This window comes from Arvicanthis niloticus, chromosome 3, assembly GCF_011762505.2.
Source record: "Arvicanthis niloticus isolate mArvNil1 chromosome 3, mArvNil1.pat.X, whole genome shotgun sequence".
Taxonomy (NCBI): Eukaryota; Metazoa; Chordata; class Mammalia; order Rodentia; family Muridae; genus Arvicanthis; species Arvicanthis niloticus.
In genome coordinates, this window is record NC_047660.1 from 1926753 (window position 1) to 1952721 (window position 25969).

Below are 25969 nucleotides of genomic sequence, written 5' to 3' on the forward strand. Positions count from 1 at the left end.
CCCCCTCATGCACTTAACTCTCCACCCCTTGATTATGCCAAATGCAATCCCATCTCCCAGATTTGCCTCGGCATACTCTCCATCCAAAATTCTGGTCACCTAGTCCATCAGATGCAGGCTGGGTTACCTTCATGTTCAAAGCCATGTGTGCAAAATGCCTTCCCTTTCTCCTATCCAGAACCAACATTATCACTACTTCCTACTCCCTGAAATTTTTCTAAGAAGTAAAAGGGGATGATTTTTGTTAAGTCACAACCAAGTAAAGGAAGCCAAGATATGAAAGAAGAATTCTCAGGTGCAGACGTAATTTAATCAAGCTGCTCATCAAGATTCATCATAATAGGATAACAGTTGCCAACTTAAATAATAATTGGAGAGGTTCTTCAGATAAAAACATACGTGTAAAGAGCAGATCACTGACTGCAATAGGCTTTCGCATACCAAAGTAAACAATGTATAGAAGAGGTTGATCAAGAGGGAAAGTTCCTGAAGCTGAAACAAGAAAGATTTTGTAAGATATTTTGAAACACTATCCCTTGGCTACAAGCATGAACAACAAAAGTAATATAAGGTTCAGCAAATGCTGTTGGGCAGATATCTTGTTGTAAAGCAGGGCAGCTATGATTACTGAATTAGGCCTATTAATATGCTTGTGGAGGGAAGAGGAGACCCTCACAAAGCCTGCAGGAGGTGTCTACTATCCTAGCATCCTCAAAACAAAGCAGTATTTTTGCATATACCACTTTATCATGCGGTTGAAGCAGCTAAGCACTTATGCCTATGCCCACTAACGATTGACTCTGTTGAAGGAGACTTCCTTCTCACTCAAATCCAATGAACTTACCAAATTCTTTCACTAACCTTTATTTTTAATCCTTGATCTCTCTGTACCTGTGACACACTGTTTTACTCTTTCCTGGTCTTTGGGTTTTTGGGGGGGTGGGTTTTTTTGTTTTGTTTTGTTTTATTTTATTTTTTGGTTGGGGTTTTGGTTTTTTGTGGGTTTGGAGACAGGGCTTCCCTGTGTAGCCCTGGCTGTCCTAGTACTTGATCTGTGGACCAGGCTGGCCTCAAAGTCACGGAGATCTACATGCCTCTGCCTCCCAGAGTGCTGGTGTTAAAGGCATGCACCACCACCACCTGCAGTTGTATTTTTAAAGATTTGTTTTTATTTCCTGTGTGTGCGTGTGAGTGTCTGCATATATGTAAGTGCACTACATATATGCAATGCCCATGGAAGCCAAAAGAAACTTTCATATCCCTTCGAATTGGAGTTACAGGGTGTGATGAAATGTCATACATTTCAAGAGAAATGCTATACATAGCAAGAGAAGCAAGTGTTCTCAGCTACTAAGCACCTCCAGCCCCAGGTTCTCCCCAGCCTTATCAGCCTGTGTCACAATGCCTGAGACCGAAAAGATGCTTCAGAAATACTTTTAAATATTCTTTAAGTGCAAAGACAGCTACAATAACAGACAGACAGACATGGATGGATGAAAATTACTTCTTGAATGTTCTTCCCCTGTATTATGGATTGGGTCAAAAACATGTCCTAACGAATCAAGAATTAAAGACTTGGTACCCAAAGCAGAAACATTCAAAGGTGTGTCTTGAGAGTGGTTGGATCCAGGGAGCGTTGACTCTAATGGTGGCTTCATAATTTGATGGTACTTGTAGAGAAGCCATCATCAGCACCATCAATGCTAATATCCAGAGATGGGGCCTGGATAAAGGAAGCAGGTTCTTGGAGACTTTATCTTGTCTGAGCCCCCTTCCATCTCTCTGCCTCCTGTCCACCATGAGGTAGCTACCTTGCCCCAATGTTCCCCACTATGATGTTCAGCCTTACCTTAGAACAATAGAAGTAGAACACATGATCATTAAATAAGACCTCTGCAACGGGGAGCCAAATTAACCAACTCTCCTTTTTATCTCTTGGGTACCCATCAGTAGTGAAGAATTAACACACTGCGCCCTGGTCAGCCTGTAACTACAGATAACTCTATGAAACCCTGTATTTCTGTCTAAAATTTTCATTCACAGGTTGGAGAGATGGCTCAGTGGTTAAGAGCACTGGCTGCTCTTTCAGAGGTCCTGAGTTCAATTCCCAGAAACCACATGGTGGCTTATAACCATCTGTATGGGATCCAATGTCCTCTTCTGGTGTGTCTGAAGAGAGCTACAGTGTATTAATATATATTAAATAAATAAATGAATTTTTTTTTTAATTTCCATTCACATCCTTTGCCCCTGTTCACCTACTACCAACAAAAATAAATGGATGGATGGATGGATGGATGGATGGATTGATGGATGGGTGGGAAAGATGGTTCAGTGGTTAAAGTACTGGCTGCTCTTCCATAGGACCAGGGGTTCCATTCCCACACCCATATAGCAAGCAGCTCACAACTGTCTGGATCTCTAGTTCTGTCTTAGTTAGGGTTTGACTGCTGTGAACAATCACCATGACCAGGCAACTCTTATAAGGACAACATTTAACTGGGGCTGGCTTACAGGTTCAGAGATTCAGTCCATTATCATCAAAGCAGGAAGTATAACAGGATATAGGCACGCACAATGCAGGCAGAGCTGAGAGTTCTACATCTTCATCTGAAGGCTGCTAGTGGAAGACTGGCTTTCAGGCAGCTAGGATAAAGGTCTTAAGCCCACACCTACAGTGACACACCTACTCCAACAAGGCCACACCTACTCCAACAAGGCCACACCCTCTAATAGTGCCACTCCCTGGGCCAAGCGTGTACAAAAGTTCCAAGGGATCTTCTGGCCTCCATAGGCACTGCAAATATGTGGTACACAAGCATACATATAGGCAAAATAATCATACACATAAAATTTTAAAATGAAAATAAATATATAGATGAACCATAGGCCCATTTAAACAACTGGGTTTTTTTTTTCCTTTCTCTTGATCAAAAATGTCACCAACTTCCCTTATAGTTAGAGCAGGGCTATTGCCATGTTTTTCCTCTGTTTTGAACTGAGGAAACAAATGATAGCCAAAAATGTAGGGTTTAAATGTACTGTTGACCAGCCTAGAGGGCATGGTGGCCAAGGCCTTTAATCCCAGCACTCAAGAGGCAGAGAGGCATTCAAGGTCAACCTAATCTACACAATAGTTCCAGGACAGCCTGGGTTAAACAGAGAAACCCTTGAATGAATAAATAACTAAATAAATGTACAAATGCCATCATTTTTTTCCATCAATGTTTTATTTTACTAGAAATCAGTTTCTGAAATAAGCTTAGGGTCTTTGTTGTGTTTGTTGTTGTGTTTGTTTGTTTGTTTACAAACTAAATGTTAAGAAGATTTACCTTTGGCCAATCCTAAAGCACTAGCTACGTTTATGCTTTTCAAAAGTACAGGTTAAGTCTTCAAACTGTGACAGTGTCACACAATGAGACTATCATTCGGCTGACAAACAAGTTATTACTGGAAAAGCAAGGCTTTGGACTCATATAGTCCAAGGTTCAGACTCTACCCCAGTCAACTATATATCCTTAAATTACTTAACAGCTCAAGTTTAGTTTCCTCTTGTGTAAAGCTGGAATTTCTGACCTAGCTGCTACATGAATAAAATATGTGAAGGGCTGGGGCTATAGCACAGTGATGGTATGCTAGGACAGCATACATACATACGGCACATCATAAAGATACGGTAGGACACACCAGTCATCCCAGCACTCTAAAACTGGAGGCGAAAGGATAAAGAAGTTCAGGGCAAAGTCAACTACAGAGAGAGCTGGAGGTCAGCTGAGCCTTCACGAGACCAGTATCAGAGCTGGGAGTGGGAGTGAAAACCCTTTAAGACATATAAAAGCTCAATAAACTGTTACAATTACCATAAAACTAGCACCTCTAGCCACTGAACATAGCTAGAAAGAAGAAAAAAACAAGTATTTAAACAAGAATGTGTTTTAAGGGTTGTTTCACAAATCAAGTAAGTAAAGACTAAATGTGAACTCGGTAAGAGACAGAATAGAAATACAGCCCAAACCATGGGCACATGGATGCATGGGGGCAAGAAGGAGCTCCCAACTTAGGAATCTGGTTGAAACCTCTTGCCAGCTGAAAATCAGTTAATTCCAACACAATTAACCACATTTTCTGTGAAGGTTGCTCACACAGACATAATTGTCTTTTATAGGGAGAATGTTAACAAAGTAGAGAAGGTTGTAGGCCTTCAGGGGATCTACTACTGTTGTTTTCCTAAACGGACATCTTGTTGGACTGGAGTGCTCATAAGTTAAGGCACTGGATGCTCTTCTGGAGAAACCAGGGCTCAATTTCCAGCACCACATGGTAGCTCACAACCATCTGTAACTCCAGGTCCAATGGATCCAATGCCCTCTTCTGACCTTCATAGCCACAAGGCACATCCATGGTTCACAGACATACATGCAGGCAAAATACAAACACATGTAAAGGAAAAATAATAATTTTTAATTAAAAAATTAGCACTTTGTCAAATTGCCTTCTAAATCTCTGTGTTTATATCCACAGACTAGTGTCCCTCAGCCTTAGTCAGAGAGGGCAGTTAATGTAAGGTTCATAAGTAGTCCAAGTGTTGAGAGCAGGTGCCTGCCGAGGGCTCAGTCCTAAATAGACATCTCTGTGACACCTTCAACTGCTCAGAAAGTGTCACTAAAGAGGGAGCAGAGAGTGTCAGAGCAGGGAAATGGAGAACAGTAATGTGACACTCTGTCTTCCAAATAAAACACATACACTGTAACCATGAATTCATAGCATCCTTCACAAAATCCAGCTGTCAACATCTTCCAAAAGACAAAGGCTGAAGGCCTCACTCGCCTGTGAGGAGCTACTGGCAGGCAAAGGTTATTGGGGGGAGGGGTGGTAGCTATTCTTTGTTGCAAATTTGACTACATCTGGAATTAACTAAAACCCAAGTAGATGGGTACCTTTAATCTGGGCCACACCTTCTGCTGGCAGCCTATAGAAAGGATATTGAAAAGGAAGCATATTCTCTCTCTCTCTCTCTCTCTCTCTCTCTCTCTCTCTCTCTCTCTCTCTGACTGCTTATTGTCCATATCTCTGGCAAGTGTATTCCTTCACTGGCAATACAGACTACCTTTTGGGGATTCCAGTATATACTGATAACCAGTTGAGACATACAGCCTCAAGAACTGAATAGCTATTGGGTTCTTGGACCATCATTGGACTAGCTAGACCACAGCTTGTAAACCATTCTAATAAATCCTAGACAGTTGGATGGATGGATGGATAGATAGATAGATAATAGATAAATATATTGGATGAATAGATAATAGATTAATAGATGAGATAGATAGATAGATAGATAGATAGATAGATAGAGTGAGTAGATAGACACAGACAGACAGACAAATAATAGATAGATTCTATCAGTTCTGTTTCTCTACAGAACCCAAGGGAAGGAGGTTTTGGGTTGGTTTGTTTGTTTGTTTGTTTGTTTGTTTGTTTGTTTCAGTGTAGTATCCACTGGTAAATTGTAGTAAAAATCTTAAGCTCCTGGCAACCCTTCTGATTTGTACCCCACCAGCTGTAATCCTATCCAGTAACAGGAGTCATTGCAAGACTCACTTGGGCTCCTTAGCAACTCTTGAGATACAACTTCAGAAGCCATGAAAGCAGAAGACAGGACTTCTGTAATGACACTTAATTGCACCTTTCCTTCCAAAAGCTCACATGTGTTCTTGTGTAAGACTTGGGTATGTCCTACTTTCTTTTTCTCTTAACTACTACACTTAATTCTATATGTTAGAAATGTCTTAGTAAATTTTCAGTCTGCTTCAGTTTAAAATTCTTCCCTGCAACAAAATCAAGGCTCCAGCTTTACCTGAGTAGAGGTCCCTAGGAGATAAGGAAGCTCCTCAGACTGTAGGAGGGGGGTGGGATAGTGTCCTGCTGCCACTGATAATCCATGTACCCTAAAACCAAGCACATCTGTTAACTGGCTTGAAGAATGTTCTAGAATTCCTAGACTAGTCAAGAGTAAGCTATCTGCCTTCCATCCAAAATAGAAATAGAAGGGAGAGGGGTTTACAGAAATAGAAAGGGAGAGGGTTTGTAAAATCTTGAAAAGGTTCTGTTTCAAACAGTGGTGGAATGAAGTTCAAGTCCACATACAGGAAGCATGTAGAGGAGGCCAGAAGCAGTTCCCGAATCATGGTGGAGGTCAGAGAAGAAATGCTCTGTGACACAACTGTGACAAGCACTCACCACATCACACTCAGCACCTCCTGTGACACTGTGCTAAGACAACAACATGCAGCCTCTGCTGACACATTAAAGAAGCCTAAGATGAGAGGTCCCATGCATCCGAGATACAGCTCTGTTGCTTGAGTACATGCTAACATGACCCCAGCTCTGCATAAATTAATGCTGTAGTGAAGCACTAATTCCAGCACTCGGGAATCAGATCAGAGGTTCAAGGTCATCCTCTGCTACAGAGAGTTCAAGGCCAGGCAAGCTTGAATGAGCTCCTATCTCAAAGCACAAAGAAGGGAGGTCAATAATGGCTTAGCAGCCAAGAGTGCACACATCTTTAAAAAAAAAAAAAAAGAAAGAAAGAAAGAAAGAAAGAAAGAAAGAAAGAAAGAAAGAAAGAGAAAAGAAAGAAACAAAAAGCAAAAAACAATAGGGCAGGTGTGATGGCTCAGAGAATAAAGGCACTTGCAGCATAGCCTGATGACATTGCCGAAGGCGAAAACTAACTCCTGAAAGTTGTCCACACTATGGTATCCACACCTACACTCAATAAATGTAACTTTAAAATTAAAAAAAAAAAAAAATGCTAGGGAGACAGCTCAATCAGTAAAGTGTTTGCCATGCAAGCATGAGGACCAGAGTTTGATCTCCGAAAAAGCCAGGTACAGACTATCCCTGGGAAAGCAGAAACAGGAAGTCCAGGGTTTGTTGATTAGCCAGTCTAACTGAATCAAAGAGCTCCAGATTCAGTAAGACATCCTGTCCAAAAAATAAAAGTGGGAAGTGACTGAGAAAGACACCTGACACTGACCTCTGGTCTCTACATGCATGAACACACATGTGCACATTCATCTACTGAGAAAGATATATATGTATAATATGTATATATGTATTATTTATATATAATTTTTAAGATTTTTTTAAAATTTATGTGTATAAGTGTTTTACATGTATGTGTGTCTCTGCACCACATGTATTTCTGGTGCTTTGAAAGGCCAGAACCCCTAATGGTTGTGAGTGAATTGAACTCAGGGCCTCTGGAAGTGCTTTTAAGGACTGAGCCATCTCTCTAGATCCAGTTGTGTGAATCTTTTGTCATTTTATTATGGTTGTGAATATGTTAAAGGTCAGAACACAGACTTGTGCAATCAGTTCTTTCCTTCCACTTTTCCTTGTGCAAAGGGTTCTTTCCAAACCCTTTGTTTGGGTTCCAAGTATGAAACCCAAGTCACCAGGGTTTTGTAGCAATCCATCCCTTGCCCATTGAGCCATCTAACCAGCTTTTGTTGAAACATTGTTTAACTTAAATAGCATAATATAATTACAAGTATTGACTGTTTATAGGAAGCTGGCAGTGTAGCTCAGTGGTGCAGCTCTAACTCAATGTACCAGGCCTAGAGCTTCCAAATTCCAAGACTGCCACTTACTAGTTCTATGGCTTTAAGCAAGTCATCTAACACTTCGGGCTTTCGGTCCATACATCCAATATAAAACATCCAAACCTGATGTGGTAGTGAATATGTGTAATGCCAGCACTTGGAAAGTGGAGCAGGGGTTGGGGATTTAGTTCTGTGGCACAGTGCTTGTCAAACAAGTGCAAGGCCCCGGGGCTCAGCCCTCAGCCCTCAGCCCTTGGATGGGGGAAGGAAAGTGGGGGCAGGAGACCAAAATCTTCCTCCAATACACAGCAAATCTGAGGTCAAGCTAGGCTAAGTGAGGCCCTGTCTCAAGAAAGCAAACCCCACAAAGAAAAAAAAAAGTAGAAATATATTAAGTGTGACTTCAAAGGCCATAGCTTCGTAATGTTGTAAGGAAACGTGTCAGGGTCTTAGCAAGAGCAGAAGTAGATTAAATGATTACAGGGTGATAAAAGTTAAGGAATAAAAGCGATGTGGCAACACAAAGAACAATGAGCGCCAGCATTCTGGCTCCAGGCATAATCTTCCAGCTCACACTACCTAAGTGGGACTGTTTGCATTTCCTTAAAATGATTAAAATGGACTGAGCACAGCAGTACCATCTACACTCAGGAGTCAGAGGCAGGAAGATCTCTGCGACTTTGAGGCCAGACTGGTCTACACAGAGCGTTCCCGAACAGCCAGGGGCGACACAAAGAGATTTGTTTCAAAAAAAAAAAAAGAGGCAGATCATCCAAGTGTCAGTTCGAATTTCAATGATAATTAACCAAACCGAACGTTTTAGAAAATAAATTTTTAACTTTTTCTTCTGACAGGTAGAAAAGGTTTTAAGACAGATTTCCTCTATGTAACCTAGCCTGGACTTGAACTCACAATCCTCAGCCTTTCCAATGGTGTGATTACAAGTGGACAGCACTACACATGTTCGGCAGGGAAACTTATCAGGCACGCTCAACCAGCTTTCAAGGGGTTTTCAGGGGACCTTCATTTTAACAAATATTCTCAAGTGAATTAGTAAGTGTACTTGGAAAGTTAGGGAAACCAACGGTAAGGCCAATATATCCCATATGGAAGGTTAACACAAACTCCAAATCTGTGAGTCAAAAATGTCACCAGTGGCACTCAGGGTGAACCAGGGACGTGAACTACGTTTCTAATCAGGCTAAACAGTCCTTAGGAAGAAAAATAAATTCGGAGGTTGCATTTCTCACACATTACAATGGTGTCATACAGTTTAAGCAGGATTTCAGGTCACAAGTGTACTCTGTTAGCAATGTTGACTTAACACGGTATTTACAGACTCACAGCCTTAACTATTCAAACAGCAATCCACGATGCCCCTTCAAAGTCGCTGCAAAGACAGCAAAAGAGCATGCGAACTCTTAAAAGCGCTGTCTAGAAAGCTGCAGGAGAAGCCAGCACCGCGAGACTCTGAGATCCGAGCCAGAAGGCCATCCCGGAGGAGCACAGAAAGCGGGCCAGAGGAGCTCGGCCCATTTAAGCCTGTGCACTCGAGTAGGAGCGTTCAAGAGATGCCCAGTAGCCTGCTCGGGGCCCGGACCTGGGGCAGCTGGAATGCGCCGTGGGTGTCGCCTGAGAACCCCGGGCAACCAGGCCCACGCGAGCCCGGCTCTGCTCACCTTCAGCGTCCACAGCAGTTGCTGCGAGGACCGCCGCCAATGCCGCCTGGCCGCCAACAGCGCCACCGTCCTGACCCACAGCCCCGCCATTGTCAACCCAGTCGACTTGCCTGCAGCTGACCTCTCACCCTCGTCAGGGGGCGGGAAAGGGGAGCGACCGCGATGCGGCCAATTAGGAGCCTTGGGTTCTAAACTCCGCCCCCCGGGCGAGTAGGATTGGGAGCTGTGTGTTGAGAGCCGCGCTAGGACCCGGAGGGATCCGACCAAGGAGCTCCAGCGGCCAGTCCAACTCCCCTACTGCTGAAAAAGCTGACTGGAGCCGGCACTCGGCCGCCGAAGAACCGCTGGCCAATCGGATGCATCCATGCCCCCTTTAATTTCCCTCTGGATATTTCAAAGTAGATCTCACTAATAACCTTCTCTGTATCAGGACTGATGCTCAATTACTTCGCCTGTCCTACAGAATTAACTTGAAACAGTCACGAGGCCAGGCTGCAACAAGTTCGGACAGTCAGAAAGACCAAAGGCAACATTTGCAGATGGCAGAGAAGCTGCAAGTTTTTGGCAAAGGATTACCTGTTTCACCGACGCCAGAGGCCGAGCCCATTTTCCTAGTTAAGAAACACAATTTCCCTCGTCTCTTCCCTCTTGCTACTGGACTGTCCTCGCCATTTTTGTATTTAGTTTGTTGTTTTAAAGAGCTGTTGTTTTAAAGTGCTGCAGAGATTCCTTCAATGAGAGGAACCTGAAGTAGAAACTACTTGGCTCTATAAAGGGACTTACTACCAAGCTTGAGGACTTGAGTTTGATTCCTGGGACCTAAATCATAGAAGGAGAGAGTACCAAGTTCCACAAGTTGTTCTCTGACCTCCACATGCATGACATGGGATATGTCCACCTGCACATGTGCACACGCATACATACAGAAAAGTTTTTCATCTGAAAAGTACAAAGTAAGTGCAGTGAACAAAAAGTATAATATCCAGTTGTATTTTTATTTATTTATGCCTTTGTATATAAATGTTTTTTGCCTGCATGACTGTATGTGCACCACATGTGTGCCTGCAGAGGTCAAAAGGCATCAGATTCTTAGAACTGAAGTTATGAACTGGAGTTGGGAATCGAACATGGATGCTCTGAAAAAAATCAGTGTTCTTAACTGTTGAGCCATCTCGCCAACATTGATAGGATCCATATACGCAGCCAATGAAATGCCTGTCTTGATCTCAACTCTGTCCCTGAATAGCAACCATAGGAGATTCTTGAAGCTTATGTCAAAGAGACTTTCTCTTTGGTCACAACTTACTAGATAAGAATATTAACCCAATTATGGCAATTTCCAAAGTTCTCAGATATGATTGAAAGCCCCAACCCTACCCTTACAATTCTGTCCACAATAACTAGCTAGACCCTTTCATTATAATCTATGACAACAAGCAACATTGTAACTACTATTGTTCCGAAGCTACTTGTTTGTTCTTACAAATAGGTTTAGATTAAGGATAAACTTAATTGTTTGTGTCCCAAAAGATTAAACAGCTACAAAGTCTAATTTCTGCTTCTGATAAAGGGAGTAGATAAAATACTGTGTAGTGAATACTCCAGAGGGAGGTCTGAATGAGTCAAGCCTTGGACTCAGTAAGATAACACTTGCCTTAGGCTCTGCAGCAGATAAGGTTGATGAAAGTGCTAGCAGAGCAGGGATAGATCTGGGCAGTGTGAGTCCTCAGCTGTGTGACCCACTATGCTAAAACCCTCTACATGCATGGCTTCAACTGCGGCTTTTAATTTTTTTTAAAGACTTATTTATTTTTATTTTAGGTGTTTGAATGTTTTGCCTACATGTGTTATCTATGATGTACAAACAGTGCCCATGGAGGCCAGAAGAGAGTGTCAGATCCTCTGGAACTGGAGTTACTGACAGTTATTAGCACGTGGGTGCTAGGAACTGAACCTAGGTCCTCTGGCAGAACAGCCAGTGCTTTTAACCACTGAGCCATCTTTTCAGCCCTGGTGTCGTCTCTTGAAGGCCTGCTACTTTCTAAGGGAAACGGAGAGGGAGTGTATTTGGGGAAAAGGAGAGGCCAAAGGAGCTGGGAGGACTGGACATAGGGGAAACTGTGACCAGAATGTATTGTATGAGAGAAGAATCTATTTTCAATTTTAAAAAATTATCTACTTAGCTGGTTGGGCACACATATAATCCCAGTTCTTCAGAGATGGGAGTGGGAGAATCCTCACTTCCATTCAAGGATGAGCTCAATAATAATAACTAATAATATGAATTAATCTTATCACTATTTCCATCCCCAGTTGATACATCTATAATATAACTCCTGTACATAAGGCCCAAGGAACATCAAAGAAGAGGATGCAAAAAGATAGTAAGAGCTGGAGAAGACCAGGAAATTTTCTTTGAGATTGTGTTTCTTAGAAATGACAGGGAGGCTTGGGTCATGATACCTTAACAATATGGCTGCCTAAATAAGACCTGAACAAGAAGATGTGTATACATGTATGTGTATATATGTATGTGTGTGTGTGTATATATATATATATATACATTTATATGTATATATAGGAACATAACATATGTAATAAATATAATACAATAAAAGCTATACCGTATTTTTTTAATTTTTAAATTTTACATATTTCATTAAATAAATTTAAATTTAATAATAATTTATTGCCTAAAAAGTAAAAAAATGCAGGTTTGAATGGAGAGGTGCCCCAATTAATGTAGATTATTAACAACACATACTATATTGTTCTATTTTTCTCTGATTGCATTTTTAAAATATTGGTACAGTTTAGCTGAGAACTCACAGCTGTCACCTGGCCTCGGCCTTCCGATTTCAGGCATCAGCGCCATGACTCTGCTCCTGCCATCTTTTCTCATACGGATATTAATACCATCTGATCAGGGACCCACTTTTATGATTTCTTTTGACCTGAATTCTTTTTTTGTTTTGTTTTGTTTTGTTTTGTGTTTTGTTTTATTGGTTTTTCTTTTTTCTTTTTTTTTTTTTGTTTTGTTTGTTTGTTTGTTTGTTTTTTGTTTTGTTTTTGTTTTTGTTTTTCGAGACAGGGTTTCTCTGTGTAACCCTGGCTGTCCTGGAACTCACTCTGTAGACCAAGCTGGCCTCGAACTCAGAAATCCACCTGCCTCTGCCTCCCAAATGCTGGGATTAAAGGCGTGCGCCACCACCGCCTGGCATTTTATTGGTTTTTCAAGACAGAATCTCTCTGTGTGCCCCTGGCTGACCTAGAACTCTCTATGTAGACCACAGAAACTTGCCTGCCTCTACCTCTCATGTCCTGGCATTAAAGCTGCACACCATCACAACAGGCTCTGGATTGCTTTTTTAAAGGCACTTGTCTTAGTTAGGGTTTCTATTGTCATGATGAAACATCATGACCAAAAATTGTAAAAGCAAATTAGGGTAGAAAGGGTTTATTTGGCTTACACTTCCACATCAAATGACTTCACTCTTCATCATCTAAGGACGTCAGAATGAGAACTCAAACAGGGCAGGAACCTGGAGGCAGGAGCTGATGCAAAAGCCATGAAGGGGTGCTGCTTACTGGCTTGCTTTTCATAACTTGTAGCAGTGTGATGTGAAAGTTACAATTTCATAGATAGATGGATAGATGATAGATGATAGATAGATAGATAGATAGATAGAGATAATAGATAGATAATAGATAGATAGATAGAGATAGATAATAGATAGACAGATATGCATAATATACACACTTATATATTTATAATAGTACTTAGGTTTGCTATTGTGATCAGCTTTTTGAGAAGCTACAACTTTTAATAGCAGCTCCAGTTTCCTAGCCATGGAACCCTGTTTCCTTCCTAGGAAGACTTAGACACCTTTGGAGTTTTTATTAAGGACCCTTATGAGAATCTGTTAAGTATTGCTCCAATCATACTATGGCTCAACTCTCAAGTAATATAAAAATGTGTGAGCCTGTAGTCCCAGCACCACAGAGGCTTGAGGCAGGAGAATCACCTGCACATGAGAGCTCCAGACCAGACTACATCATAGCAAGAAGACATCAGAGGAAAAGGAGAGAGAGAGGAATGAAGGGAATTCCTTCGGAATCTTGTCATTTCCTTGGCTATAACTACAGTCTTTAATGACAAAAGCATAAACTCCACAGCTAGCACACTGGCTCTTGATCTTCATACATCATACCTGCCTAGGAATGTTGGCCCCAGTTTCAGACTTATAAGGTCGTAGAAACTGTTCAAGTAAAAATTACTTGTGAGATGCTTGGGTGTCAGAGCATCAAGTATGGAGCTGTGTGAGGGGAATTCTGAGTGCTCATGACAAAACTCTAAGAAAACCAGACCAGAGTCCTGTGACCTCAGTTTCTTCAAAAACATGAATTGTTCTTGGGCTTCGTTTTCATGCTCCACTCAGGTGTAATGGATAGAAGTAAGTTTACTTCAGATTATTCATTACAACTGGTTATTGTTATTTGTTTATACGACTCTATGGGAAAACATGTTCTTGCAACTTCTGATTGTACACTTTACTCAAGAGACTTCTCCTTTCTTTCTTTCTTTCTTTCTTTCTTTCTTTCTTTCTTTCTTTCTTTCTTTCTTTTGTTTTTTATTGAGACAGAGTTTTTCTGTGTAGCCCTGGCTGTCCTGAAATTAATCTGAAGACCAGATTGGCCTTGGACTCAAAGATCCAGCTGCCTCTGCCTCTCTAGTGCTAGGACTAAAGCCATGGTGCATGCCTGGTTTCAGGTGACTCTTTTTAACCCTCAGAATATAAACTGTCTAATGCTCTGAGTAAAGTTGGCTATAGCATGAGATTTTAGTCCACTTTGTTTTTAAGCCCTGCTCCCCAGGTTCACACCACCAACTAGAGTGGTAAACACTGTTTGTTTTTTTTTTTAAGTATGATAAAATATAACATTGTAGCCACTTGTAACTGTGTGGGCCATTGACAGTACATTCACACCACTATGCTGCCGTTACTCTTTATCCCAAGCACGTTCTCAACTAGCAAAGGGAAAACTATCATTAAATACTTACTTTCCACTTTGCCCTGCTCCAAAATCTGGCAACTATTACTATGTATCTCTCTAATTGTGACAATCCTAGGTACCCAGTGTGAATAGGATACTCAGTTTTACCCAGATTTTAGCTTTGCTATTCACAATTTAAAACTCTAAGGATTCATCTTCTGAAAGGGACATGGAGAAAGTCTGCACTGGACTACGATGGACACAGACCTATAGGCACTGGCTAACACCTAGCAAGGTGGCCTCTCATTGATGCTTCTTATCCAAGGATAAAGAAATCGACCTATAATCAAAAGGATGTTCTGCCAGAGCCTCTACCTCAGAATTCCTAGGAATCCCCCAGGAACTAAAAAGTACATAAAGAAGAAAGCTCCCCTATAGAGGCTGTACCTTTATTACTCACTGTTTTATCTCTGTATCTGGACCATATCACATACACAAAAATATCTTTTGATGGAATGAATTTATGTATGTATATTTGTAGAAATTGTGCTTGATCTGATTATTCCAGTTAAATTATAGGCCTGGGCAAAGGACATATTGCTGTTTCTTCAGAGGGCCTGAGTTTGACTCCTACCAACCTCATCAGGTAGACACTACACTCGCATGAATATATCTACACATAGATACATATGCATATACATAATCAAAAATAATAAAAATAGGGGCTGAAGAGGTGGCTCAGTGGTTAAGAACACTGACTGCTCTTCCAAAGGTCCTGAGTTCAATTCCCAACAAACACGTGGTGGCTCACAACCATCTGTAATGGGATCCGATGCCCTCTTCTGCTGTGTCTGAAGACAGGGACAGTGTGCTTACATACATAAAGTAAATAAATAAATCTTTTTAAATTTTTTTAAAAATAATGATAAAAATAAATTTAAAATGTTAAAATCGTTAAACTCTAGTGCATCTTAATCTGTATGTGTGTACATGTGCATGAATGCATATGTGTGTGTGCATGTGAGTTCCTAGGACCAAACCCAAGGTTTCACCTATGTCAGACAGTTTTTCTACGAAGAAGTACACCCCCCAGTCTCTTTGCCTTATCTCACCCTTAATTCTCTATTGTCTTATAAACTCCTGATTCTCAATAATATTAATACTTGTTTTAATCTTATATTATGTGCAGAGTAGTTTTTACACTATAAGACTAAAAACACTACTAATAACAAATTTGTTGAATGAAGCTAAAATACCTTTATTTACCCTTTAAATATATGCCTGGGGAATTTTTATAGTGTTCTACGTTCTAAATTAACTTTAAGTTACTTTAATTACTATATTCAACTCTGTCAATTTGTTTCTATTTGTATTCAATTATTTCACAGTGTTCAACTTAACTTTTTCTATTTGACTTTGTTTGAATATGTAAATCACATGATTTGAAAGCAAAAGCTACATAAAATAGGATATTCCAACTCCTCACTTCCATTCCTGTTTCTCTACTCATAGTCCCTTACTTTCCATAAGTAACTACTTCCAAAAATTTAATCTTCCTGTTCTCACAAAATAAGTATATACACATAAATGTGGATATGCCCTACTTGTGGATATTTGTAGTTTTCTTTCTTTTTTTAAACTAGTTTATTATGTTATATTGACTGTACAAAGTACAGGTTTTACTGTGACTATGTGAAGGAGACTGCTCCCTATGCCATCCTCGGAATATCCACTCCTACATGACCCTCTCTGGTCCTTCTCAGTTCCATCTCCCTTGGTTGGCTTCCTCCTCAATGGTCCCCTCGACTTCCATATCTGTTTTGTTAAATCCAGATTCCACATGAGGAAAAACATATTTGTGAGAGTCTTTTACTTACATAATGATTCCCCCCAATTCCACCAATTCTCCCACAAACATCATGTGGTTTGTTCTTTTTTATAAAGGAAGAAGTTCTACATATTCCACAAACATATACTTCAACAATAAACTAGGCATATTTAAAATATATACAAATACATATAATGTATATTCCATGAATATATGGGAATGACATATATGGATATTCCATTCATTTGCTGGTAGACACTGAGGCTGACTCTCCAATTTGACTATTGTTAACAGTGCTTCAATAAACATGCATGTGACGTTTTCTCTATGGTATACTGATTTACATTTCTTTGAGTGTGGATGCAGGAGTGACATAGTTTGGTCCTATAATAGTTTTACCTTTTGTAAGGAATCTCTTTAGTGACTAAAACAATATACATTCCCACTTATGATTTCCTTTTTCCCTGCATCTATACCAACACTTCTCTCTCTCTCTCTCTCTCTCTCTCTCTCTCTCTCTCTCTCTCTCTCTCTTTCTTCCTAGTGTTGGTTTTTCAAGACAGAGTTTTTCTGTGTAGCCCTGTCTGGCCTGGAACTTACTCTGTAGTCTAGGCTAGCCTCAGACTCTGAGGTCCACCTGCCTCTGCCTCCTAAGTGCTGAGATTAAAGGTGTGCCCCAACCCACTGATCAATGTCACTTATTTTAATTTTTAAATTTTATTGGGGCTGTTTTTGTTTGTTTGTTTGTTTGTTTTTCCACTGAGACTTATTTTTAAACATGTGTTTTCTATCTCTAGAAAAAAAAACAAAATTCCTCCTACCCTGTATGTTTTCATCTTGACTCTTTGTGGTTTGTGAAACCAGCTGAGGATGACAGTACACGGGAACCAAACTGACAGGACAAGAGCAGATTGTTCGACCATTTTTCTAGATCTTCGAGCTGCACATCAAATCTGAGGCTTATTGCTCCATACTTCTTCAAACCGCCTGTGAGGTTCACAGTGATCTTCCAAGCTCCCTTATCATCAATGATTTCAAATTTACCAGTGCAACCATGCTTCATCATTACAGTTACAAACCACATGATTGATTACTTTGGTGTATAACCCGATGAAGACCTGGCAATGGCCTTTCTTCTCAGCACTGTTCACCATTGTTGATGCACTTGAGAACATAAGCCAGAATATTCATGTTCACCATGGCGATGATGTAGAAAGATAGACAAAGAAGCTTTTGTTTTTGAGAGTCTCTTATAATCCATGCTAGCCTCAAACTCAACATGGCAGCCGTGGATATGTCCTTGAACTCCTGGTCTCCTACTTCCACCTCTTAAGCTCAAGGATAATAGACGTCTGCCTTACCCAACCTTAAGTGTTAATTTTTGAGAGAAGGTCTCGGTGTGCAGCTCAGAGTGGTCTAAAATTTACTATGAAATTTAGGCTGGCTTCCAACTCAAGGATCCCTCTGCTTCTGCCCAGTAAGTACTGGGATTATAGGCATAAACCACCATGACTGGTTCTTGGAATAGCTTTGATTTACATTTCCCTAATGGCTAAAATGTTGGCTATTTTTCATGTGTGCACTGGCTAATTGTACTTCTTCAGGAGATAATGGTTCAGCTCATTTTCATAGATTGGGTTATTCCTTTGGTTTGGTAAGACTTTTTTGGTCTTTGTTTATTCTGGATATTCGTTTCCAAGCCATTCTTCTTGCAAATAATTTCACAACATAGGGTACTGTGTGTGTCATATTTTAAACTTATGGATGGTATCTTTAGCCAGGTCTCTCAAAGAATTTCTGAGTCAAGGTGCATATGCACCTATGAGGTCTACCAGCTCTCCTTTCAGGAGCATTTTGTCACCTCACAGTCCCACCAGCTTGGTAGGAACAGCTTCTTCTTCCCAAGACTACCAAAAGAGGATGTGGACTTCTCCATGTTGAGAACTGTGGAGAGACTACCCTCTTTTAGAGCTAACAAGTTAATCTATACATTTTTTATGAGCACTGCAGAAGACACTAGGATCAGAAGGTTCTATCATTTAGAGCCTCAGGAAGCCCGAGCTTCATGTTGGCCATGCATCTCCTTCTCCAGCCTCTGGACTCAGTAGATGCTATGTCCTGATGGGCTGCATCACAGCTGAGGAACACCAAGACTAAGAAACCTCCAATTTTAAGAGGCTGGTTAGAAAGATGTCCAAACTGTCCCAGAAGAAAATGTTTTCTTTCTTATCTTGATCAGGGAGCATATGAACTCTGTCCTGCCTGGCTGGTTGCTAGATGAACAGTCTGGAAAAGAGTTAGGATAAAAGGCTTTCATGAGACACAGAAAACACCATGAAAAAAACACTTTCAACGCTGTCATTCTGACAGGTAGAGAAGAGAGTTTCCAACTGTTCAATCTTATTTTACTTCAAATTTCTTCTATAAGAGTGTGTGTTGAATATTTCTCTTTGTTTGTTTTGTTTGTCTTTCATTTTCTGTGAACTCTCTTTTAACACTCTAGGCAATATCCCCCCCCCTCCCTCCCTCTATCTCTCACTTTCCTAGATGAGGTTTCATTAGCCCAGGCTAGCCTCAAACTCTCCACATAGATATAACTGAAGATGGATTTCAAGTTGTGATTCTCCTGCCTCATCTCCGCAGTGTACAACCACATTCATTTTAGGGATATTAAACTCAGAGTTATATGCATTCTAGCAAACATTCTACTACCTGAGCTACATCTCCAACTCCCGTCTTCCTCCTTTTCACTTAATCAGCTTTATTCCAATATCATTTGCAGACTATAAAGTTTACTGTTTTCAACTATGTAGTCTAGAAGTTGTTAAAGGTTTTATATATAATTACAAACATATATATACACATATATGTATGTATATATGTGTATATATACACACATATATATACATATATGTGTATATATACATATACATACACACATTTTTTATATATATATATATATATATATATATATATATATATATATACAGAGAGAGAGAGATTTGAATTATCAATCTTTCCATATAGATTTGGGGATTTGAATTATAATTAGTAAGGCTTTCCTTACATTCATATTATAAAGAAACTTATTTACTTCTCTGTAACTATAACTCTTATTCACCAGATATAATTGTTGTCTTGGAGGCTTACTGCTGAATAAGTTCACCCTTTCTAATTCTTTCTGAATTCTGGCTGGCTGGTTCAACTCAGCTGTTCTGGCTCAAACCTCTCCAAACTGACTGATTCAATCTGGCTTGTCTTAGCTTCTCACTGAACTGCTCTACTTAGAAAAAGCTGCCTTTCCACTCCAGTAACTGAACTGCACAAACTGATTCAACTGAACTCCACTGCATTGCCTGAACTCCATGCATTGCCTGAACTGCACTCACTGAACTGCCCTCCACCTGAATCTGCCTGTTCTTAAGTAACCTCTCTTTCCTGTCTGTTCCCATGAGAGTTGAGTGTATCTGATCTCTAACTCATTCTGTGAAATCTTTCTCTGATTCATCACTTTGTCTGTCCCTCCATTAGACATCAGTTTCAAGCATGGCTGCTTCCTTTTATAAACATTGAGTACATTGTTTGGGATTAAAGGCATGTCATTCCAGCAGTATCACACAAACGTAGAAGGTCTTTGGATGTGACTCCTTGCCAGAGCAGCCATGTTGCTGGATTAAAATTCTTCTTTATTTCTCTTTGTTAAATTTAAATTTTTCTTATTTTTCTCAGGTCACCAGGCTTTACAGCATGCACCTTTTACCTGCTAGACATCCTGCCAGTCCTCATTTTATTCTTAAAGTTCTTTTTAACATTGTGATATTCCCCTATTTAGGGTATAGTTATACTTTTAAAATAAATATATCTTTTACATTTATTTATTATTGTGTGTATGCATTTGTGACTGTGTGTGTGTATGTGTGTGTGTCTACATGTGTCATGGCACACTGTGTGATGACCAAAGGACAACTCACAGGAATCTATTCTCCCCTTCCTCTATATAGATTGCAGGGATTTAATTCAACTAGCTCAGCTTGTTACAAAGTGTCTTTACCCACTGAGCCCTCTCACTATCCCTAATTATATTTTTAAAATAAATTTCCAGTCGTCAAATGTCATTTTATAAAAGTTCATCTGGATTTGGGGCATATTCAGTGGTAAAGTACTTGCCTAGCATGCGTAAGACTTGAATTCTACCCCAACCCTGAAAATACACACACACACACACACACACAATATAGATATACATGCACTATATAAATATATAATTATAGATATAATATACATGTATGTAAATCTAAGCCAATGGTGACATACACCTATAATCATAGCACCTGTAAGGAGAACCATCTATTTGAAGGCAGCTGGAGCCCATTGAGCTATGCTTATAGAATTCAATGACTTTTATACCCCAAAGTTCCAAAATCTTTCTTTTGTTAAAAAAAAAAAACTATTTGTTTTTATTTAGTTATGTGTCACATATATACATATGTACATGTGTCACATGTATATAGGGGTGGGTGGGTGTCACATGTATAAGGATGTGTGTGCATATATGTCACCTGTGTACGGATGTGTGTGCGCATATGTGTATCACCTATATTCAGGTGTGTGTGTGCATATGTGTGTCATATATATATATGCATATATATATATATGTATGTATGTACATGTGTCACATGTATATAGGGGTGTGTGTATCACCTGTATACAGGTGTGTGTATACATGTGTGACACCTGTATACAGATGTGTGTGCACATGTGTGTCACATGTATATGTGTGTGTATGCATATGTGTGTCATCTGTATATAGGTGCTTCTTGAAAGCAGAAGAGGTTATCAGATCCCCTAGAGCTAGAATTACAAGCATTTGTGAAATGCCTGAAGTGGTTGCTGGAAATTTAATTCATATCCTCTGGAAGAGCAGTTAAGTGCTCTTAACCACTGAGCCATCTCTCCAACTCTCCACTATCTTTCATATTATTCTCACAAAACAAAAGCCTAAGACCCATGTGGTTGGGTTTAGCACAATTAACAGTGAATTCCTGGTACAAATTTCTGTCCACTTTTCTCTGGTGTTGTTATAATAGTATACACTGACAAAAGCAATTTATGGGTAAAGGAATTTATTGTAGCTCTTAATTTCAAGTTACGGTCCATCATTGTAGGAAAGTCAAAGCAGAAGGAACTTGAAGCAATTATTCTAATGCACAGTCAAGAGGGGAGAGAGAGGGGGGAGAGAGAGAGAGAGAGAGAGAGAGAGAGAGAGAGAGAGAGAGAGAGAATGCTTGCACGTTTGTGTTCAGCTTGTCTTCTCCATTCTTTGGTTTTGGTTTTTGGAGACAAAATTTCTCCGTGTTCTGGAACTCTCTCTGTAGACCAGGCTGCCCTCGGATTCACAGAGATCTGCCTGGCTCTGCCTCCCGGGTGCTGGGATTAAAGGCATACTCTACCTTCTCTATCCTTACACAGTACAGAACATAAACTCAGGGAATGGTGTTACATATGGTAGGCTAGCTCTCCCCACATTAATATAATCAAGCCAATCTACCATAGACGTGCCCACTGACCACTCTGATGTAGACAGTTCTTGTCCAAGGTGACTCTCGATTGTACCAAGCTGACAAGTAAAACTAGCCATTGTAACTCCTTTTGTGATTTTTGTTTTGTTTTAAGACTATTGAAAACCTTCTTCATATGACTTTATGCATAAGCCTTTAAGTTACAGTGATCTTATCTTCTGAGTATGTATGTCAAATGAGTGTGGTCCACTCTACTCATGAGTATGGTCCACTCTGCTCTTTGGGGAGAGGTAAGGGTGGGGACTGTCAAAGAGGTAAAGAGGAAAGCCAGCCCCTTCAGTGTTCCACTTTCCCTAATTTATTTGTTTGTTTGTTTGTTTGTTCATTTTTGTTTTTCAAGACAAGATTTTTCTGTACAGCCCTGGCTGTTCTGGAACTCACTTTGTAGATCAAGCTGACCTAGAACTTACAGAGATCTGGCTCCCTCTGCCTCCCTGTGCCTGGAATTAAAGGTGTGTGCCACCACACCTGGCTACTTTCCTTGATTCTTATTCTATGCACTCCACTGGGTTCCTGAACATGTGACTGACTACTGTGTGACACTCACTGGAACCCCACTTTAGCAAACTCAATAATGTGTGTGTGTGCGGGTGCGAGTGCATGTGCGTGTGCGTGTGCGTGTGCGTGTGTGTGTGTGTGTGTGTGTGTGTTGTATGTTTGTGGGCACATGGAGCATTTGAAGAGGTGAGAAAACAACTTGAAGGACTAATTATTTTCTTGTATCACATAGATCCCAAGAATAGAATCCAGGTCACCGGGCTTGACAGCAAGTGCCCTTGCCCACTGAGGCCTTCACCAGCCCAATAAATCAATATCGCCCAGAGTAACATGGGGCAGGAAATATTGGAAGATGACTTTGAGACTCCATTACTCTCCCTTTGACTATGTTCAGAGATTTGTGAAAGGCATACCTCTGCCCACAGGAGAAAGAGCCAGAGAAGAAGTCTTACAAAGACACAGCATGGCTTCCCTTACACTGTGTGGTATGAGAACCCTTTAGTATGAGAGACAACTGTCCCCTGAGTCACCCAAACGAGGCTTGGAATAGAGAGAAAAAGGGAAAAGCGGGGAGAAAAAAATGACTTGTTTCTCTCCCCAGATCCTTCCAGTTAGAAACCTCTTGACCTCGGAATAAAGATGTGTTTATGTGGAGCCAGAGCCAGTCGTGTCCTGGCATTGTTAAACTAACCATCTCTCTGTTAGCATTAGCATCTCAGTCTCTCCCAGGACACTTGAGTTATGCATAGCTTTGCTAAAATCAAAGAGCTTCCCCCCCCCCCCCCCCCCCCAGATTTCTAGTGTTCTGAGTGTTTCCCATCCTTGGTTACTAGACACTGACCTGGGGCTTCACATATACTGGGCGAGCTCTCCACAACTGGGCTGTATCCGCAGCCCGTGATACTTTCTTGACATCCTTCTCCCCTCTTAAAAATACATCAAAACTCCTATGTCAAGGAAGACTATATACCTATAAAAGAAGTAAGGAAAGGTCTATATAAACAACTGCAGAATAATTGCCAGGATACATAACTGAGAGAAAACAATCATGATATAGAAAAGTGTGTGCAGCTTGCTAGTATATCCAGAAAAGGAGAGAAAAATGTATACACAGAGACAGATAGCCCACAATTGTTAATGGATGGGTTGTGGAGATAGCTCAACAGCCAAAACCCTTGCTGCACAAATATGAGGATTGAAGCTAAGACCTCTTTTTTTTTATTTATTGGATATTTTATTTATATTTCAGATGTTATCCCCTTATCATTTCCTCCTCCTGCCCAGGAACTCCCTATCCCATCCCCCCTCCTCCTGCTTCTATGAGGATGTACCCCCACCCACACTCGGCGTCCAGCCTTCATGGGACCAAGGATCTCCTCTCCCACCTATGCCGGACAAGGCTATCCTCCCCTACATGTACAGCTGAAGCCATGGGTCCAACCTTATGTGCTCCCAGGCTGGTGGTTTAGACCCTGGGGATCTCTGGTTGGTTGGTATTGCTCTCCTCATGGGGCCACAGACACTTTCAGCTCCTTCAGTCTTCTCTCTAACTCCTCCATTGGGAACCCCTTGATCAGTTCAATGATTAGCCGTGAGCATCCGCGTCTGAATGTGTCAGACTCTGGCAGACATCTAAGGAGACAGCAATATCAGGCTCCTGTCAGCATGCACTTCCTGCCAACCACATCAGCATCTACCTTTGGTGACTGCACATGGGATGGATACCAGATGGAATAGTCTCCAGACAGCCCCTCCTTCAGTTTCTGTCCCACACTTTGTCTCCATACTTGCTCCCATGAGTATTTTGTCACTTCTTCTAAAATGGACTGAAGCTCCCACACTTGGTCTTCCTTCTTCATGAGCTTCATTTGGTCTGTGAGTTGAATCCTGGGTACTGCGAGCTTCTGGGCTAATATCCAATTATCAGTGAGTGAATACCATGTGTGTTCTTTTGTGATTGGATTACCTTACTCGGGATGATATTTTCTAGCTCCATCCATTTACCTAAGAATTTCTTGAATTCATTGTTTTTAATAGCTGAAGCTAAGATGTCCAGAATGCATTCAAATGTAAAAATCAGGTGGTCACAGTCCACCTGTAATCCCAGCACATGGGAGACAAAGACAAGGGATTCACTGAGCAAGCCATAGCTGCACTAGCCAAATTTGCAAGCTCTGAGCTCAGCAAGAAATCCTGCCTCAGGATATAATCCTGAGCAGAGAGTGATCAAGAAAGACATTTGACATCAACATGGGGCCTCCACATCCACATACATACATATGTACACATGTATCTACATACAAACATACACACATACAATACACACTTACACATACAAACACAGAGAGAGAAAATGAAAGAAAGAAAAAAAGAAAGGAAGGAAGAAAGAAAGAGGGAGAGAGAGAGAACAAATAAACAAGGAAAAAGTCTAAAGTCCTTTCCTCTGCTCTGTCTGCCAGCCAGTGCACTCACACCCAGAGACTGGAGAATCCGCTGCACCGTGGGTGGCATCTGGACCCTTTCTGGCAGCTATGATTAGAGTACCATGAAGAGTACACACAGGACTCCAGATGCATTTTGTCTTGAGAATATCAGTGAATCTTCCAACTGCTGCTTGGGATTTCACCAGTTGTCAGTGGTTGACCAGCTGTCTGGAGCACAGCCAATCTCCATAAACAAGCATCCTTCTCTGTGGCTCTGCCCACAGTGGCAAAACTTACGACCACAAGATGTAAAACAACTTGAATCTGTTGATGAAGCCGAAGGGGATGGTGACATTACCATCTCATAACAAAAAGAGGAACAACTGTATGCTAGATGTTTGCTTTTATTATTTATTTTTAATTGGAAATTGTAAGAAAGTATCCCTGGGCACAGTTACCAACAGAGACAAACCTTTGTGAAGGGCCAGGGGCAGAAGACAGATGTTGCTGCCTGTGTGCATAGAAACTAAGTCCTGCTAACATGAAGCACTCTAGGACTTGCATTTTTCAAAGTGGAAACTCTCCTATGGAGACACTATGAAATGTCAGATTTGAAGCCACGTGGTAAAGTTGCATCTGTGGAAATGATCACACACCATTGTTGTGGAAATGAACCCCTACTGCCCTCTGTACTGATGGGAGAAAGTTTGAGACAGTGACTGTGAGGGGACAGCCTCTAGAGTCCCTTTGAGGTCAAACAACAGGGAATACTGGAGGCCTTTAAAATGGCTTGGCTCCCAGCTTGGCTGCTGCCACTTGGTGAGTGTGGCTGAAAGGAGCTAAAAGGGACACTCCCTAGACATGTGCAGGGGCTCAGAACTCTGTCCCAGTGTTCTGGGTACTTCCCTGTAGGGTCACACTAAGAATAAACAGCGAAAAGCCCTTCCACTCTGGGGAAGGCATACAGGCTCTTAATGAAGTCATATTTTCCTTGGTAACATGTGACATTGCGATGGGTCATCCTTCCAAGGTAAGTATTTCATCCCCAAGTGCATGGTGGAGAACACGCTGTGGAGTGACTGAGTCTGGGGAAGGTTCAGATGAACTTATGTAGAATGACACACATCATCCTCACAAGGATTTTTATTCTGGAAAACAAAGAGGAACAGTGAGTGTTTCCTCAGGCAACTCTGTATGTGATTTTATCTGTGCTGTTCCCATGTCCTTAACTGCAAAGTCCCATTCAGGCATCAATTTTCTTTCTATTGTCTTTGCCAACAAACATAACAATTCTCCCAAATGGGACAGAAAACCATCTCCAGACATAGATGTATAGAGACTCTAGTTTGATACCTAGAAATGC

General features: G+C 40.9%; 1 protein-coding gene across 3 annotated transcripts in view; it reads right to left on the minus strand.

Annotated features, from left to right (window-relative positions):
* Nucleotides 1-9437, minus strand: part of Pcca (propionyl-CoA carboxylase subunit alpha) — a 300754-nt gene extending 291317 nt beyond the window's left edge. For all 3 annotated transcript variants that reach the window (XM_034498630.2, XM_076930527.1, XM_076930528.1), the window contains exon 1: nucleotides 9284-9437. In XM_034498630.2, the coding sequence (XP_034354521.1) occupies nucleotides 9284-9373 (90 nt within the window). In that variant the 5' untranslated portion in view covers nucleotides 9374-9437. The remainder of the gene's footprint in view (nucleotides 1-9283) is intronic.
* Nucleotides 9438-25969: the final 16532 nt, after the last annotated feature.